The sequence below is a fragment of the Astatotilapia calliptera genome, chromosome 4 (genome assembly GCF_900246225.1).
Source record: "Astatotilapia calliptera chromosome 4, fAstCal1.2, whole genome shotgun sequence".
NCBI classification, from domain to species: domain Eukaryota; kingdom Metazoa; phylum Chordata; class Actinopteri; order Cichliformes; family Cichlidae; genus Astatotilapia; species Astatotilapia calliptera.
This window is the reverse complement of record NC_039305.1, coordinates 21,527,019-21,545,616: the sequence shown is the minus strand read 5'-3', so window position 1 is coordinate 21,545,616 and position 18,598 is coordinate 21,527,019. Positions and strand designations below refer to the sequence as shown.

At 41.3% G+C, this 18,598-nt stretch overlaps 1 protein-coding gene across 1 annotated transcript in view; it reads right to left on the bottom strand.

The window, feature by feature from the left end:
- Positions 1-322: 322 nt before the first annotated feature.
- grin2aa (glutamate receptor, ionotropic, N-methyl D-aspartate 2A, a) overlaps positions 323-18,598 on the bottom strand; it is a 123,049-nt gene continuing 104,773 nt past the window's right edge. The window contains exons 10-14 of the mRNA XM_026165463.1: positions 17,031-17,191; positions 11,700-11,789; positions 10,889-10,986; positions 7,964-8,202; positions 323-6,244 (exon numbers count right to left, since the gene is read on the bottom strand). Of these exons, the coding sequence (XP_026021248.1) occupies positions 4,313-6,244; positions 7,964-8,202; positions 10,889-10,986; positions 11,700-11,789; positions 17,031-17,191 (2,520 nt within the window). The 3' untranslated portion in view covers positions 323-4,312. The remainder of the gene's footprint in view (positions 6,245-7,963; positions 8,203-10,888; positions 10,987-11,699; positions 11,790-17,030; positions 17,192-18,598) is intronic.

The window sequence follows — 18,598 nt, the reverse complement described above, 5'->3', positions numbered from 1 at the left end:
AATGAATACGAGACTTTCTAAAGATGTAAAAACACAGGTGGCAGGTGCACAGAGGAAGTAATTAATGATGGATATTGTAGGCAGCAACCCTTATTCCTGACATTCTTGATGAAAAAAATAAAAATAATCATATATTTGTAACCCAGCATGCACCGCTTTTGTTTATCTAACAGAAGTAGAGGTAATACCATTAGCTGTGAAAGGAATGGCTTTCGTGTAGAATCAGCTGTTATCTTCAACTGACAAAAGAGGTTACTTCCATATAAGGTGAGGAAGACGCAAAGCCTGTTGTGCTTACCGGGAATTTTGACAGGACAACAAACCTTGTGAATGGTGAAATTTTATTCTAGCCGCTCTACAGAGAGAGAGAGAGAGAGAGAGAGAGAGAGAGAGAGAGAAAGAAAGAGAGAGATAAACAGTGCCACTGTACAGAAGAGCTCTTGTGAAATTCACACAAAAAATATTGTTTTTACTCTTTATCATTTATAATTCTCCATGATGATGTATTTCAGTATGAATTTACAAGCGATGTATACAGGTGTCATTTCTAAATATATTCAAAATAGTTCCCTAAAAGTCTTTGAGGAAGTATGTTTTTTTTTCTTTAAAAAAAAATGAAAGAAAAGAAAGAAAAGCTATATTCTTACAGCAAACCATAAAGAAAGAGGTCTTGTATCTTTGGAGGGATAGCAGACTCAAAGTTGAGGGTTGCTTTTTTTTTTTTTCTTCTTCTTCTATCTTCATTACAGTTGAAATCCTGACTACACATGAAGGAGAGGGAAGAGAGAAGCAGAGCTGGTGATACAGTAATTCTCACCTGCCATTGGAGGAAGAGCACAGATGTCCCACCAAAATAAGCCAAGCCCTGACCGGTGACCAACCACTCTACTAGCCAAAAACATGGCCTGATAATGACCAGCCAGCCAATGAGAAAGTTGCACTGGGATCAGGTCTTTAACCTCTCCCCCAAAACAGCAGCAGCATCTTCATTGTGTTAAACACAGATAATTTTTTTTTCCTCTCAAATATGTATATACTCATCACACCTGGTTACAACGCATTAGTGATCATAACATCATAACAAAAATATCAAACGAAGAAAAGAAACAAAACATTAAAGTTGTTACATCTGGGGTTGCATGCCATCACCTCATTAGTTATCATTAAATGTAATTAAAATACATTTTTGCCATTAAAAAATAGCAGGGTTGTCATCACAAGAGTGTGTCTGAGTGTGTGTGTGTGTGTGCGTGTGTGTGTGTGCGTGTTTCTTTGTGTATGTTTGAACAGAAAACATCATCAGTTTACATGACAGTTCTGTAAAAGTAGAACAAACGAACAAATTGCGATGAGTTCATAAAACGCAAGGGTGCCATTTGATATTTTTCTTTTTTTTTTACATGTGCATATTGTTCACTTGTCAGCTCACACAAGCAGCATGTGGAGATAAATATGATAGTAATAAATATGTAGATAAGATGCAAAAAAAAAAGAGAGAGAGAAAAGGACAAATCTTGCTCTTCAGTCAACACTGGGTAAGCTGATTGGGAAGCTAGGGGGAGATTCACTGCGGTATTCCAAGAGTACAAAAAGGGCGATATGACAGTGGTTAAAAATGGAGCTTCAATCGAAACACAGTGGCTAATGCAGTCAACTGCCATTCAAAGTCATGGAGAGGAGGAACTATAAGGGTAGCATTTCAGATTTTGGATGTTTAAGAATCATCCTTCGTTCTGTGAAGGGTGCTCAGCTTAGTGTGAAGTGGAGCTGCATACAGCACATCCCACACACTGGGAAAACAATCTAAGCCCCCCTCTCACCCCACCCCTACCGCTGTCCCTTCACTCCCTCCTTCGTTTCCTCTTCTATCTTTGCTTGGGTTGCATGAGCTCAGGCAGAGAGCTGAACTGGAAGACCTTGGACTGGTAAACATCAAAAAGAGAAAAGTTTGATTCTGCCTTATGGCCGCTTCTTCTTCGTCTTTTTTTTTCCCCTTCTTTTTTTTTCCTACAAAAAAACAAAACAAAAAGAAATTCTGCGGCACATCCTACAGCTCTTGCTACTGTTATTAACGCCCCCCTAAAACATACAGAATCATCCTGAGGTATATTATTTGAAGCAATTTTGGCTTTTGTAAATCTAATCAATCAAGCAAATCAGTCAGTTAAGATCGTTACATGACATTTTTCTTTAGACAGTACATTTTATAAAGCATGATGCTACCAAGGAAAAAAAAATCTATGCGTGTGCAAGTCTTTTTCAGTTTAGTGTTGTCAAAGAAAAAAAAGGAATGAACGAAAAAAAAAAAATACACAATCAGATTAAGAACCAAATGTTCTGGTTAAAAAGTTCAAGCTTACCCAAGTTCTGCCATGCGCGCACACACGACTTATTCCATGCCAATGGATGGATACGTAATTGATGACCACATAACACCCATCCCATCCCGCATCCCTCCCAAACAACGCTTCGAAGGTAAACAAGGGATCCATCCCAAGCAGTCTTCACATCCTCAAAAGCCCTGGTTTGTTGTAGATCAACAGTTCCACACAAAGTTAAATCATCGAAAATTCTGAACGTAATCCCAAGCTAAACTGCAGAGGCTGGACGAACCAACCAAAGTTCAATTTTTAGTACAGAAAATGATTCAGATTAGCTCTATAGACATCAAACACTCCAGCGATGTCATATTGATGGAGAAAGGGAAGAAGGAAAGATGAAAGAAGGAAGGAATCATTGGTGTTTTTCATAGCTAATACCCTGTTTCTCAGTGGCGTGGATAATAAAATAATAATTAATAAAAAAAACTCACACATTATTGCCCACCAAAAACAAAATGATGGTGGTGGAAACAGCTGCGCTTAACCTTTTTTATTTTGTTTATCTCATCTTTGCTCTCTTCCCTTCCACCTTTACGTCAATCATGACAGATTTAAGAGGGTAGAGGATCACCACGTGATGGTGCACACAGCCACCCACCACATCCGGCAAGACGCAGCTACTTTTAGAAAAATGTAAAATATGTCTTAGAGTGTATATGTGTATTTTCTCTTCTCCGACACAAAATGAAATCAACACATGCAAAATAATCTGCTACTCATGAAGGTATTTTTCAGTAAGCTTTGTTGTTTTTTCTTTTAGGTTTTTTTTTTTTTCAAAAGCAAATGTGGGAGGTTTAAACTAATGGCTATTGTGCTACCAAATAAGCAAACACTAAAATCCTACATAGGGGGATCCGGATGCCAGAATCCCTAAGAAATCTTATAGTTCAAGAGAATAAAAGCAATACTTCGCAATTATTGTTTGTTTTTTTGTGCAGAGCCACAAATGAAATGCCCATCAAGTGCCTTAGGTTTCCCTGCTCGTCTGTCCTTTTCTATCAGTCATTTTGTCAGCATGCCTTTTATCTGTCAGTCTGTAAACAATATTCATTAAAAGCACCTGCATCGCTCTCAGCTTCTCATCACTGTCGCGTCCCTCAGCGTGGGCTGAACATACAAAGTTGTATTCTGAACAAGAACACGCTATCAAACAGCCACAAACTATTTGATGCTCCACTATGTGCCAGTTAGCCAATCACTTCCTTCCTCACTCTCTCTCTCCTCTTCCACTGCCAGGTGTCTTAGTGCCCATATTTGTCAGCATAACAAGCAGCAGACCGTTGGACTAGCTCTCTGTGACGCCCCTGCCCTCCTGGGATGCCTCCATGTCTGGCCTGCCCATCTGGTCTTTCTGTCAAGCCTTTTCTCTTCAGCTGGTGAGCTCTAAGGTTGACAGTGAAGGTGGAAAGGAACACGGTGAGAAGGAAGGTGGACAGTGGCTAAAGAGCTTCCTCTCGCTTCCTTTAATTCCACTGTCATATAATTCCTCTCATCCTCCTCACCACCTCCTCGCACATTTGAATGCCAAATCAACTGATTCCTTTCTGAAAGCTATTGCAGGGAGCCCTGTGTTACTCTAACGTATACGGTACCATATTGGTTCCACTTATGGGGCTATGTCGTTTTCTACTCCTAAAAACCTAGGGATTAATGATTACCCTCCTCTTTACACAAGGATACCTTATGGCAGAGTGCTGGCCCTATAGCTGTCTCACTGGTACATGGGAGAGAATGGATAGAAATGGTGATATCAAGAGAGTAGTAGTAATACCGTCATACCCAAGTGGGCACAAGTTCGTTTGGATTACAATGTTGAAGAGAAGAAATCGTAGTGTGGCTATGGCATCCCTTATTGGATAACATAGTTGATAAATTATAATACAAACCCAGAGAGGAGTAAGAAGGAGAGAACACATTATTTCTTATATCAACTAAACATCTGACTCCAGACTGGGAATTTTTTTATACACCCGTCTATTGCTGAACTGGGCTGAGTTTAGGACGCCACGTGGGGCTGGGTATGCACTAGTCTTATTGGCTGAGTAAGGCATCGCATGCTCTTTATTGTACATGTCATTAGCTATCCGCCCGTCCCGTGAGCAAAATGAAGTGGTGGATTTAACAGAAGAGCGGAGATTGTTCGCATCGTTGCGTGTATTGATGGGAGCCACTGAAAGCTGTTGGTAAATATCAGAGGAGCTACGCCCATGGACCAGTCTGCTGCTGGTGTCATCCCTCAGCGAATGACTGAGAAAAGGGTTTTCCGAGCCATGGGCTGGGTACAGGGACTTGCTCCTCTTGCTCTCCTCTAGGTTGTGGTTAAACAGCGTAGACTTGGACCCAGTGCCAAAGAGTCTGCCAGAGTAGGGACGCATACCAAAGAGGTTCGCATAGTGCGAGTCAGACGTGGAGTCCAAGAAGCGATCCTTCTCTTTGAGGCTGACACTGCGTGCCGGTCGGCCCAGATCTACATCTTTGGGCTTTTCAAGCATGATGTTGTCAAAGGAGTGCTGACGACTCAGCCTCAAGCGATTTCTTTTTTGGACATGCGGGCCATCTGTCTGTGGCCAGTACAGACCAAACATTTCATCCGGTTGCTGCTGCTGTTGGTGATGCATGGTAGGGCTGACCAAAGGGTCTGCAAGGAGCTGGTCCTCACTAATGTCATACAGGTTGGCCGTGTGGAGGCACGCTTCACACCGATTATAAGGTGAACGTGTGCCCGAAGCTGAGGCAGAACCAGTAGAGGAGTACGGCCCTGCAGGTGGGTAGCTAGCAGTCACTTTGGATAAGCAGGAACGGCAGTGTGTCTGTTTGTAGCGATCAATGGATTCATGCGGGGACAGGTTTTTCTCTTTTAGGTTGTAGTGTTTTGAGTAGGCTGGATCTGGTAGAAGATCTGAGTCTGTATGATGCAAAGGCGAGGAGTTCAGATGAATTATGGGCTGCTCACACTTCCTATAGTTGTCACTGTGGTCGGAGTAGATTTCGGGGTATTCCAAATCGTCCGCAGCAAGACCGTGGCTCTCACGGTAGTGAATGGGGTCTGAGTGGAGGCTCAGCTCCCGGTCTGAGTCGATAGTGTAGATTTTCTCTCCTCCTCCTCCTCTCCCAGTTTGGTTGGTTCCGCCGCTGACCTGCTTAGTCTTTAAGTAGGACAGCTCCACCTCACTGCAATCCCTTGGGTATTTTGGAGTCACCGATCTTTTTTTTAAGTTGTCCTTGGGCTTCAGATGCTTGTTGTTTTCTGGGTCCTTGTAGGAGGCTGCTCTACTAGAACAGTCTGAGATGTCAGAATGGGCTGCATCTTCAGGGAGGTACCGCTGAGTCTTCATTGACATTCGTGGGTCTGGCATCAGCATGTCAGGCATCGGCGAGGGCCCGGGTGGTACTGAGCGAACCGTGTCCACCGACTTCTTCCACAGCGTGCGTTGCGGTTTTGCGTTAGTCTGGACTGCGTCAGCACTTACTGCTACCTCCACTGTGTTGGGATTGGCATCATTCAGGGTCAAAGGATGCTGACCTCCCTGGAAGATATAGTTGTTAAGATGATCTTTGTGGCGGTTAGCGAGATAGGACTGCAGGTCGCCAGCATCCCCGTAGATCATATCTTTGGGGGCATAGCTTCGGTTGTCAGCGTAGATGAAGTTCCCCTTCTCTGCCATCATGTCCATGATCATAGGACCAGCCGAGTGCATGAACTCTCGTTTGGGCGAGTTCATGCGGGAGCCACCCAGGTTAGACATGTTGGTCATCTGTTTGGCCGACTTAATGAGCTTCAGCATTTTGTCCTGGGGGCTAAAGTCCAGGTCTGACTTTTTCTTCATGTCAATGTGAACTCCATGGATGCAACTCCAGATTCCCTGCATTTACATACATGGATGAAGACGAAGGAAGGGAGAGGTGAAAAAGGAAGGAGAAATGAAAAGGGCGGGAGAGATTCAATGGAATGAGATGCACAGAATCCAATGCAAAATTAGTCACCCACTGTAACCATGTAATTGTAATGCAAGTACAGTTTGAAAGCATATTCCGTTTATCTTTCTTTCATTATAAAACACATTTGGGGTTTTCTCTAAAATAAAAAATTAGAAATATTACATTAAAAATTCTCTAATAGCATCTGTCAACAATAAGGGGAAACACACATTCACAAATTCTTTAACTCTCAGCAGTTCAAATCAGCAAGATGCTGAAAATTTATTAATGAGGTTAGATTTCTAATATCTCCAGAATCTCTCTTAGAAGTATTCACAATGTGACATAAGCCTCATGTAAGCAAAGCAGTAAGCAAAGCAGTAAACAACAAAAACTACCATCAGTTTGACTTTTGAACCTTAAGACAAACTATTGAATGAGCAAGTATTGAGTAAACAACAGCTGACAGTTAAATGTCTAAAACAGCCAAAGAGCTGTTTATAAAAGAACAAAAAATCCTTTCACCACTGTGACAACTTACTAGTTCACAAATTAATTCCCAGAAAACATTTATCATGTCCCGAAATCAAACAACCTTTTGGTTCAATACAAACTTTGCAAAGCTTATCGTGACAAAACGGGCAATTAAGGTTGTATTTTGTTTTAAATTATTATTGAGAATGGCTTTGAAGTAACTAGTGCACGAACATCACTTTTAACTTTCACATACACAGCTTTAAAATGAGAGCAAAGAAACTTGCTGCTTTTAGAGACACACGTCTCCATTGTATGTTCATATACACAATACGGGACAATGCTGACCTTTTAGAAAAATGAGAGAAAATACATTGATTTGGCATGAGCTGCCATCATTTTACCCCCCAAAAAACATGTTGCAATTAGGATCTATTAGGATCTATCTTGTCGATATTCAGGTCCGCCTCGTGATCCCTCCCCCCCGCGCTCCTGCCTCTCATCCTCCTTTGTATTGCTGTCCCGCCTTTCCCTTGTTTAACTCAGTTTCTTAGCTTATCAGCAGTTTTCTTTCCCTGCCCGTATGTGTGCATGTTTGCTCTTTTCTTTTATTCTGCTGACAGAAAATAGAACTAAGAGAGAGCTGTCTAACCCCAATAATACATTATTAGCCCACGAGTCTAGCTGCAATCTTCACTGCAGCTCATCGCCTTGGACACATCCGCTGTTAACCCTCTAAGCTGCTACTTTTTCACCAAAAGCATCTCTTTCGTCTGTTTGTTTTTCAAGCAACTTAAACTAAAGATCACATGAAACAGCAAAAGCTGTTTTTAACCCTATGGTGCGCAGCTATAGAACAAACCACCATGCTAGTAGATGGCTGTAATGCAGAAGTATGTAAAGTGAGAGATGGACGACACAGTAACAGTAGTGATCATGAAGTTCATTCAAGTTGTGCGTCGGCTGAAAGTGGATGGCTGTTTTGCAATTAGGGTTAGTGAATCAGCAGCAGTAATATATCAGAGTCAAAATCATCGCTTCAGTAGAGGGACTTTTTGGGGGATAAAATGATTTAACCAAAAATTTACTTTCCAGTTGACTCCTGCAGTGGAAATGCAAAAAGCTCCTCAACGATTCATAGAGAATTTCATTTTTATGCAACCTAAATACTTACAAAAATGGGTGCTTACCCGACTGATGCTGAAAAGAAGACCCGGCTTGCCGGAGCAGACCCCAGTGAAGCAGTATCTAAGCCTCCAGTAGAAGAGATGCTCAGAGACAAAGGTAATGAGGGAAAGCCCCATGGCTGTGGCCAGCATGTAGAAGACCCCTGCCATGTTGTCAATATCCAGCTGACTGGACATCACCTCATTCTTCTCATTGTGGCAAATTCCTGTGAGCCACTGGGCTTCTAGTTCCTCCATTTCACCTGAAAGGAAAACAACAAATCCTTTACCAAATAGCTCAAAAACATAATGGCATACAGGATTTCCATGTTTAGACAAGTCAGAAATTTACTGTTAACTTAAAAGCTGCTGCAAATTTATTTTAGGCCAATGGTGAGATCCTTGATACAGACAGAAACTGAGGATTGTACGGCGTGCAGTATTGCCATGCTCTGCAAACCGCTTTGCAGCCCACTACTTCAACAACTGCACTTTCCTATTCTGTGTTGCACATAATCAATGTCATACTTGGTGTTCTGCGCTGGGACCTCACTGTAGCCCACACTCCTAATTTTCCTTCAACAGAGTCACAGAGTACAGCCAAATATAAATTCTTGCAGTTAAAAATAATCATTTTCTTTTGACTAGTGGTCCTGAATGAACTCTAATTGAGTATAAAGAATGTAAATACTGCATTTCTACCCTAGAAAGGCAATCTATAAATTCAATGGCTGGTAGCACCTTTATATTCTGTCACTTGTCACTGGGCTTACCGTCTCCTCTATGTTGGCCAACAGGGCAAATATATGTTTCTTAAATGTGGATAAAAAAAGGTACAAAGGAATAAAGACCTTATCTTTCCTCATTTCTTACTCTATGTTCCTTTCCCTCTGTTCCCCCTCTTTTTCCGGCTTCCTCTGTGACATTTGGCGCGTGGCTAATCCAATCGGTGTCATTCAGGGCCGGATAACTAAGGCTGCTAGTGGGAAAGACAAATATCATGGTGGTGTTCAGCTAGATGTCTTTGGGGTGCAGACTCAATAAGACATCATTAGCCTGTTGGTACAATTGAAGAACATTTATCTCATGTCAGACTTGCAAATACATGACTAGACGTAGCCATGCTACCTTTTAAATGAAATTATGGCATGCCGAGAACTGGCTTCAAAAGCAAATTAAGGTGAATGACATTGTTATCAACATGTGACTTTGTCTCCACTTTTTGTTTAATCTATTCAAGGGAAAGGCTGCTGCTCATGCTGTTGCTTTTTCTCCAGAGGGGAAACTATTGCTGAAATTCAGATTTTGTTCTCGTTTCAGTAGTCACACGGCTCAAGCTATAGTCTGGTGTTCAGTCGGTTGGAACACAGGAACACAAGTCCCTACAAGTCGGGTTTAAAAAACATGTAGCATGGAGCAGCTCAGACTTTATGTGTCAGTCCAGTTCAGCAGATTCCTTCAAAATTTGTATCTATGTTTTACAATAAGCCTACCTCATAAATCAAAATTAAACCATTCCCAAACGTGACTTGATGATATGAAATGCAATGAGAAATGCATATGTTCAGCACTGTGCTTTATGTAGAATGGGAAAAAAAATGGTAAGAGCACAAGTGTGGAGAACTTGCCAAACAGGTGCTGCTAAGACAACAGGACGTTACAGTTTTCTAATTATATGTATTTTATGTGAACATTTGTTGTTGTTTTTAAAAACCACTACACGAAGTGTGGCACTGGCTTCCAGGCCACCTCCTTTTTTGTCTCTTTTCCTTCTTCACCTCCCTTCCCTCTCTACTTTTCTCCAGATTAATCTTCTCTTTGTCTCTTCCTTGCCCATGAAATGCCATATGCTTTCCGCCCACATTCTGTCTATCTGATCATGTAGCATCTGCCGAGACAACAAGTCACTGTCATCTATCAAGTACCTGCCCTTCTGTCACTTCCCATCTCTACCAGACACACTTGCTTTCCTTGTCTTGCTCTTGTCCCATGCCCTGTGCCTCATCCTCTTTTCTTTTTTTACCTCTCTCTGACCTCCGTGCACGCTGCCTCTTTTCTGACGCTGTCATCACTATTTCATTCATTTCTCCTTCCTCTTGCTACACAAACTTTCTTTTTAGGTCTTTGTCTCGTGCCATTTCCTTTTATCCCTCTCACTTGCTCTGTTCACCTTTATCTTTATCTTTTTGGCATTTGTCTTTCTCTTTGTGTGTGTGTTTGTGGGTGGGTGGGGGTGCACGACAACTAGTTTATACCAGAAGCTATAACACATGGTGCAAAGAAGTATGAAGAGATTGGACTGCAAAGAAGTATTAATTATCAGGAGAAGATAAGGCAAAACAAAAACACAGAGCCTGATTCCTATCAAAATTATCCAGCTATGGAAACATGATGGAGTGTGGCCTGCATGCTCAGAAGCCCTGATAAGATTCAGTTAGAGGGGATTATTGTGACACCAATGTTCATTTAATCAACTTCAGTGCACTTACTGTGAGTGGCTGTGAACGCTCGCATCAGCAAAACGCTTTCGATGTAAAATGTAAATGAATCTTGTCACTAAGAGCTCTGGCTGTCTCGTGTTCGCGCTGTTTTGCAGTAAGAAATTTGTTTAAGTAAAAACTTTTGAGGCAACTGTAATAAAGGAATCTGGTAATTCAGATAGAGTACATACACGCACACACATCTGGTGCTGCAGAGAGGAATACATTAGAATAACTTACACACTCTGCCCTCTGTTTAGAGCAGCCTTTGTCTCCAGAATAACATCAAAGGACTATTTATACTTCACTGCCTTCCCTTTGTGTTGTCAGGCACAGACAAGGCAGCAGAGATGTTTGCATGTGAGTGTGTGGCGGGTGAATTACAGGACTGGCAGTGTAACCTTTTGCCTTTGTGGGTAGTGTCATGCACTTTGAATTTGTATGAGAGTGCTGTGTATGTGTTTCTCACCATCGCCGATAATTGCTAGGATAGCCAGGTCCACCTGTCGTTTCCAGTAGGAACCTTTTTGTAGAGCAATCCCATACCCGGTGGTAGCAAAGATGTACCTGAAATACACATGCACACATACACAAATATAGCATATAGCGTAACTCTAATTACGAATGTCTTCAATAACATACAGTGCTGTGCAACCCCTCATTTTGCTAGTAAAATGGGAAATGGGTGCAGCAATTATTGAAACAGGGCAAAAAAGAGTTTGTACAATTCTAATAATCTTCAAAGTCAACATTTGGTACGACCACCTTTATTCTTCAACACAGCCTGACCTCTCTTAGGCAACTTTCTTGCTATTTCTTTAAGTTGTCTTCAGGAATAGTTCTTCAGGCTTCTTGAAGGTCAAAGTTCCTCTTTGGATGTTGACTTTCTTTTCTTCTGTTCTCTGTCAGCATGATCCCACATTATGTTCCACTGTTTTCTCCTCCCCGTCTGCTTTACTGCATTGGTAGTGTCTTTGGGATCATTCTCACGTTGCATAACATGGAAAGTGAGGTCATACTTTCCAACAAGATCAACAAAATTTTGCACTCCCCTCTAAAGACAATTATTTGTGTACATGTTTAATTGTGATACCACTCTATTAAGCTACAAAGAAAGTTTTTTAAATTAAGAGACAGAGGATAGAGTCAGCCACTACCGCTAATGTTTAGCTTAAGCTAATACGAAGCTTCAGTTTAGTAAGTAACATGCTTTTAATGAGTAATCATGATTACTCATTGAAGGATTACTCTACAAATAACTGAATTATAGGGATAGTTACCCGCTACCAATGGTCACCAGCTTACATCCCTCATCTCTACCGGCCATGTAGTTCAGCACTGCAGCGTCATAGATGAAGGCATCCAGCTTGCTGTGGGGCGAGAGAGAGAAAACAAAACAAAACAAAAACAAAAAAACAGGCAAAAAACAGACAAATAAAGGGAAATGGTAAGATGTTTAGCCTTTTTTTAAAGCGAGTCAGTGAGAAGTGAAGAGATGAAAAAGAAAACAGAAGATGGGCTTTTTTGTTTTTTTTAAAGAACGTGTTGCTTGCAGATCAATTTTAAAGTGTTAAATCATCTCCAATAGGACTGCAACCCAAGCATAACCAAACACACAGAGGACACAGTGGGGAGTGGTGGCGGTTCAATACACCACGCTTCACTGATGATAGGACCTTGGAGGCGCCTGGACGACCTAAACAAACTTTAGACAGACTCAAACATTTACACTGTCTCGCTTTTCACACTCGCACACAGAAGGACTCATAAATAAGTGGGCTGCAAAGTGGAAAGTTGAAGCTCCCGCACTTCAACTGACATTTTCAATGTAACAGATGCCGTTAGTATCCACTGCTCTGTTACCATCTCATTGCCTGTAAATGCTCTCTCTCTCTCACACACACACACACACACACACACACACACACACACACACACACACACACACACACACACACACACACATATAGAGCCCCGCTAATAGTGCAGTGACTGGTTGGCATTTACTGAATGTCACATGCAGTCCTCTAACGGAGACTCACAGCCGATAGTTTAGCTGTGTAATTAGCTTAACCCAGCACTGGCTCCATCCACAGGCAAGCTGTGTATCCAAACGTGGGGGAACCAGGAGTGTGTGTCAGCAAGTGTGTGCGATTGAACAGATGAAAGTGTGCACTGGTGCATTTCTGTAAGCAGGGATTTGTTTGTGCATGTTTGCAGATGCTAGCCAGACACGCTGTAGCTCACGTGAATTGGACGGGAATTCAACCACCACTTATCTGCCACACGTTCATGACGGTGAAAGATTGTAAAACATTTTCTTGCCAGATTACATCTACACCTTTAAATGAACACTGAGTGTCACTCTGAGTTTTCCTTTACTATTGCAGGACATCTCTCTGCAGTGTAGCCTACATAACATAAGGTGTTTAAACTATCATAAAACAACAAAGACAAGTATCATTAGCTGAATTCACACCATAAATGCTAAGAATCTGGCAAACCGTGAAATGTTAATGATTAACAACATCACTGTGAAACCTAAGTGGCTGTTTTATTGTGGCCCAAAGGGGGGTTTTAACCTTTGAATAATCAGCTGTAATAATTTGCCAAAAAATTCCATTTGTCAAAAGTCTAAAGAGTTTTTGAGTCACATAAAATATTGTTATTGGCATTCTCTCCTGGTTTTCCTAGAGTTCTTTATATTATTTCTTGTTGTCTTCATTTGTTTTTGTCCACTATGGCAGTATTTCCCAACCAGGTGTGCTGTGGAAGACTATCTGGTTCCACCTGGGGTCCGTTCTTCGTACCTCGCTTACTACATCCAAGATCAAATCATCGCGCTAACTTTGAGCTCGCTATTCCGGTTCTCCGAACACACCTGTTGTTGACGATTAGTATAGCTGGATGAAGTAATGTGAGATCACTGGGTGTCCTAAAAGGGGCTACGCATCGATAGTAGAAACATTGATCGGCAACCCTTTGATTGGTCGGCGAAAATGTCGAAGGAGCGCGCTCAGTATTTTACGGCAGCAGAGCAAGAACTCTTGATTGAGGGATTTCAGGAGTTTCAGAGTTTAATTAAAATGCAAGGGAACACTGCAAAGGCTGCAAAAGCAAGGAGAGAGGGCTGGCAGAAAGTTGCTGACACATTAAACTAGTAAGTAATTTAATAATAATAATAATAATAATGGATTGGATTTATATAGCGCTTTTCAAGGCACCCAAAGCGCTTTACAATGCCACTATTCATTCACTCTCACATTCACACACTGGTGGAAGCAGCTACGGTTGTAGCCACAGCTGCCCTGGGGCAGACTGACAGAAGCGAGGCTGCCATATCGCGCCATCGGCCCCTCTGGCCAACACCAGTAGGCAGTAGGGTAAATTTATTATATTATATTACATTATATCATATTATATTATATTACATTATATCCTCTTTCACATTAGAGCCACGACAGGACCCACTAGAACATGGGAACAAGTAAAAGTGAAATATAAGAATATTCTACAGAATGGTAATATTTATCACTTATATTGCTTTTAGTCTCTTGAAAAGAGAGCCTGAAATAATCTGTTTGTTTGTTCATAACAGCAACCAAGAAAAGGGCAAAGCAAAAAAAGACAGGTGGTGGTCCTGCACCCCCTCGTCAACAATTTGGTTAAGTAAATAATACCCTCACGGGAATATCGATATCTCTCTATGAGCACACTGTCGCGCTGAGCTAAAGGATCCTGTCTGTCCCGCAATATACGCTGAATTCTGAAAACTCTCCTTATCAATCTTGCACCTTCCGCAATGGGTGGCTCGCGTATACGGACAGAACATGGCTGCAACAGACTTCCCAAATCCACCTTCGCTTTTATAGCCGTGGTCTCTCATCTTGCTTACATGAAGTAATTTACTATTACTACTCTAAAATATGAATTACATCTGAAATAATCAAATACATGAAATAGAATGATTAATAATAGTACATTTACCTTTTTTTAGGAAATGTACTGTATTTCATGTATCTGTATGAAATCAATAAAATAATCAAATACTGCATTATCTTTAGTTACATTGATAATATTTATTTATGGTAAAACAGTGGTAAAATATCGCTGTTGCTTTCATATAAATGAAGCGGACATACCTGAGTGGCCGCGATCTAATCCTGTTTACATAAAGTAAGCCTGCTCCCGAGCAGGTTTACGCTTACGGACCTGTTGCTATGACAGCAAGTCCTGGATGAGCTTCGGGGCACCGAACGATCCAGGATCACGCGAAATCGTCAACAATCAAATCCAGCTAACTTACTTATCGAGGTACGAAGAACGGACCCCTGACCTGGGTCCTGGAGAAAATTCCAACCCAGATGAAGGCCCCAGCATGAGTACAGGTCAGAAGAAAGCAAAAAAGGTATACTGGGGACAAACCAAGCTAATTCCACTAGGCCTGCTGCGAGGGGAAAAATTATCAATATGCTGTTTGTGACAGTTTTACAGAAGAGGATTAGGGCCACTGAAAAAAAAGTGGGAACATCTTTTTTTTTTTAATTCTGAGAAAAAAGTCAGAATTCTGAACAAAAAAAGGCAATTCTGACTTTTTTCTCAGAATAAAAAAAAAAAAAAGATGTTCCCACTTTTTTTTTTCCCAGTGGCCCTAATCCTCTTCTGTACATTTTTGTTTGGTGGTGTGCCGTGTAATTTTTCTAATGTGAAATATGTGCCGTGGCTCCAAAAGGTTGGGAAACACTGCACTATTGCAATCAAAATATCTTTGCATTAATTTTTTAATATTTAAAAACTCCCAAAATAGTTGATTTTCATAATTCTATTATATTCAAATTATTTAAAAAATATATTCTCTAAAAAATTTGTGTCTGAAAACCAATCAATATATAAATTGCTTGAATTGCTCCCACAACTATGTAAGCTACAGAAAAGGATGTCACATACAGTTACTGACAAAATCTTAAGCACATGGAGATATGTTTACTGGGTTTTTTGCATTTAATGCCAAACTTGTCACTATAATAGCATTATACCATGATGAAAACACCAATAATTATTGATCAGATAGGGATTTTAACCATGATTTGATTTGTGCCATGTGCTTTTAGCATTTATTCTAGCAATTAATTGTCCACTCTGTTACTGTCAGACTTTGTTACCAATGTAGAGAAACTGTATGATTCATCATAATAGATGGGTGTTTTTTTCTGAAAAAAGTGGGGAAAAAGTTGCTAACTTGAATTTGGCAATCATCAACTTCTTAAGACTGAAGATGTTTTCAATACTGGAGAATCGAGTGTGTTACAGTGCGACGCTGATGCGGTGGTTCAAGCATTATAAACTTCCAAACTCCTCTGAAACACATGTATTAACACAACATTTTAATACCCTTTAAATTAACCATAACCATTAAAACAGTTGAACTTTGCTTATTTTTAAAGAGTAACAATAATTAAATCAAATCAATTTCGCTCCCCTGTGAATATTCTTGGTTCCTGTGGCTGTGACAGATTTTGTGTGTGTCTTTGTGTGTAAAGCCTCTCAGCATTATGTGTGATCACAGTTAATCCAGCCATCGAGCCCCAAATAGCTGAATGGTGCAGTGCTGCTCAACTGCTTATGCCACAGAGCCGAAATATCAATGACTGCATTACTGACTGCAGACACCTTCAGCAGGTGGAGTCCACAGATACACAGATAAGCTTGTTTTTTTGTATACTTATAAGCTGTTGTGCACAAAGCATTAGTTTACTTCAACACATGTATATATGTTGCATGTGAATAAAACAACAGAAGCCAGAGTGCCTAACAGTACCATAGATGCTGTGTTTACATCCAGCTTTCTTATACTGTAACTTGTGGATGGAAGATAAGGAGCTGAGAGGATCTATTGTTTCTCTATTTAATTTCTCCCTGGGGGCAGCCTGTTGTCTGAGCTATAGAACCTCTAATTGGATCCCACCCCATTGCCAGTGACCAATTAAAAATATCCTCTTGTCATCTCAACGACCGATTGTCATTTAACGTTCTCATTTTCCCTCCCGTCTCTCTTATCCTTGATGCTCCATACTTCCTTTCCTGTCCCTTTTCTCTGCCCTTCTTTATCCTCTCCTTGCCTCACTTTTCTTTTCCAGTGCACTCTCTATGTTCTTATTCTCTAGTCTCTTGGCCCATTTGTGCTTCATTTTCTGCAATTAAACATTTGGCACTTGGGTTTCAACTCTTACCCTCTTCCTCTTGACTCTGGTCCTCACTTTTCTTTCCCCCCATCTTTACCTTTATTTTTTCATCCACACACTCTTTAGATCTCTCCTTGGTTAGACTGATAACCGCCCCACTCCTCACCCCCTTTACACACTATCAGTCCCACTATAGAGTCCAGCGCTAAAAATAACCCTTGCTGTTCCCAATGAGGAAGCCCATTCATCCACAGTCTCACAGGACCTGTCACCACAGACACACACACACAAGCGTGGATACATTCAGGCATGAAAGAAGTACACTTCACAGGCCTAGGTTTTCACAAAAAACTACACACATATGAATGATGTAAAAGTGCACTTACCAACAAACTCACAAAAACCCATGCACACAAAGTGTCTCTTTACCCCGTTTTGAGGCTGACGAGTGCATCCTGGACTCCAGTTTGGTGATACTTCACCATATACTGGTGCATGGCGGGATAGTTCTTCCTGATGTTTCTTTCAGTGGAACCATTTGGAACGGTCCCAAAGCGGAACGGAGGCGAGTAAGCATATGGGTTCTGAAACTGTGATGAGAAGAACAATGGAGAAGGAAAAGGAAAAGCTGAGGTTACACATCTTCATTTGAATTTCTAAAAAAAAAAACCCCCACAACACTTCAAGAGCAACCCTTACTGAAGGAACCACTGGTGCCGTAGTTTCCCATCCACTCGCTGATTTTCTTTTCTTTTTAAATTCTCCCATCATTTCTCTCTGCCTCCTCCACAAACCCCCTCTCAGGTATAATCAGTGTATCAGAGTACAGGTCAAGAGTTTTGTCCAAGCGTGCTTGTAGCTGAGGTAAAAACCAACCCTCCAGCACTGTGGTAACAATCTGCCCTCGGTGCCAGAAGCAGACAAACCCTATCAATTACAAGTGTGTATTTATGAGCCTCACTCTAACCACATGCTGTGCTAGTTTGTGCGCCGACGGTTTCAGTCCATATTATTAAAGCGGTTCTCAGAAACATAACACTGCATGTCATCTCAAACGCTTACAGGCTTACTTTACTTTGCTTTAACGTATTCATACAACACATGATTGACTCCACTTGTAGGCTGCTACTGGAGGATTTCATTAGCAGATTATTAGCATTCCTGTTGTTTTCTCTGTCTGTTCAACATACACAAAACTCATCTGCTTGATTGTTTGCAAAAACGATGCACTGTTTGCTTGCATCAAAAACGAATCTGCATAATATATTTGAGCATATTTCTAAGCGTTTATACATGCTGCATCTGACGGCACATATATGTGTCTCTGCTGTGTAATCAGGTCAGGGTGAGTGTGAGCGCGTGTCGACAAGTCAAACTGCGCTGTGCATACGAGTGCGCATTCATATGTTAGTGGAGATGTCACACAGTGTGTTTGTCAGCATGACAAGCAACAGCCCTTAGGAGACATTCTCTCCTCCCACAGTCCTTGCTATTGTTTACTTCTCCTTCTTCATCTTTTCTTCATTTGTGCCTTTCTTAAGGTTAAATAGAAGCTTTTAGGTCAGGAGAGGGTAAATGTCCCAGGAGGAGTGAGAGGGGGGTGACAGGGGCTGGTTGGGGTGTGGTGGAGTGGCGGGTTGGGATTCAGACTTGAAAAGCACTCTTCTCTTGCTTGATAATTACCAGTGAAGGGCTTTTAAGAACTGCACCAGCTGCTGCTAACGAAAGCTTAATGCAGAGCTGACGACAAAATGAAGGAGCGGAGGCAGGAGAGGATTTGAGGCTAAGATAGGTGTAGATAAAAGAACTCACCGTCCTGCAACATAGCCACAACCAGATCGTGGGGATTGTTGTCCGTCAAGGCTTTCTGGCAAGATTTCCGGACGATTTTCTGATGCAGGGTTTCCAAAGACTATTTTAAAAAAGCACGTATTCTCAACTTTCAAATACTGCCATGCTGTCAGAAACCTCCAGGTCTTACCAAATTATCCATAAGA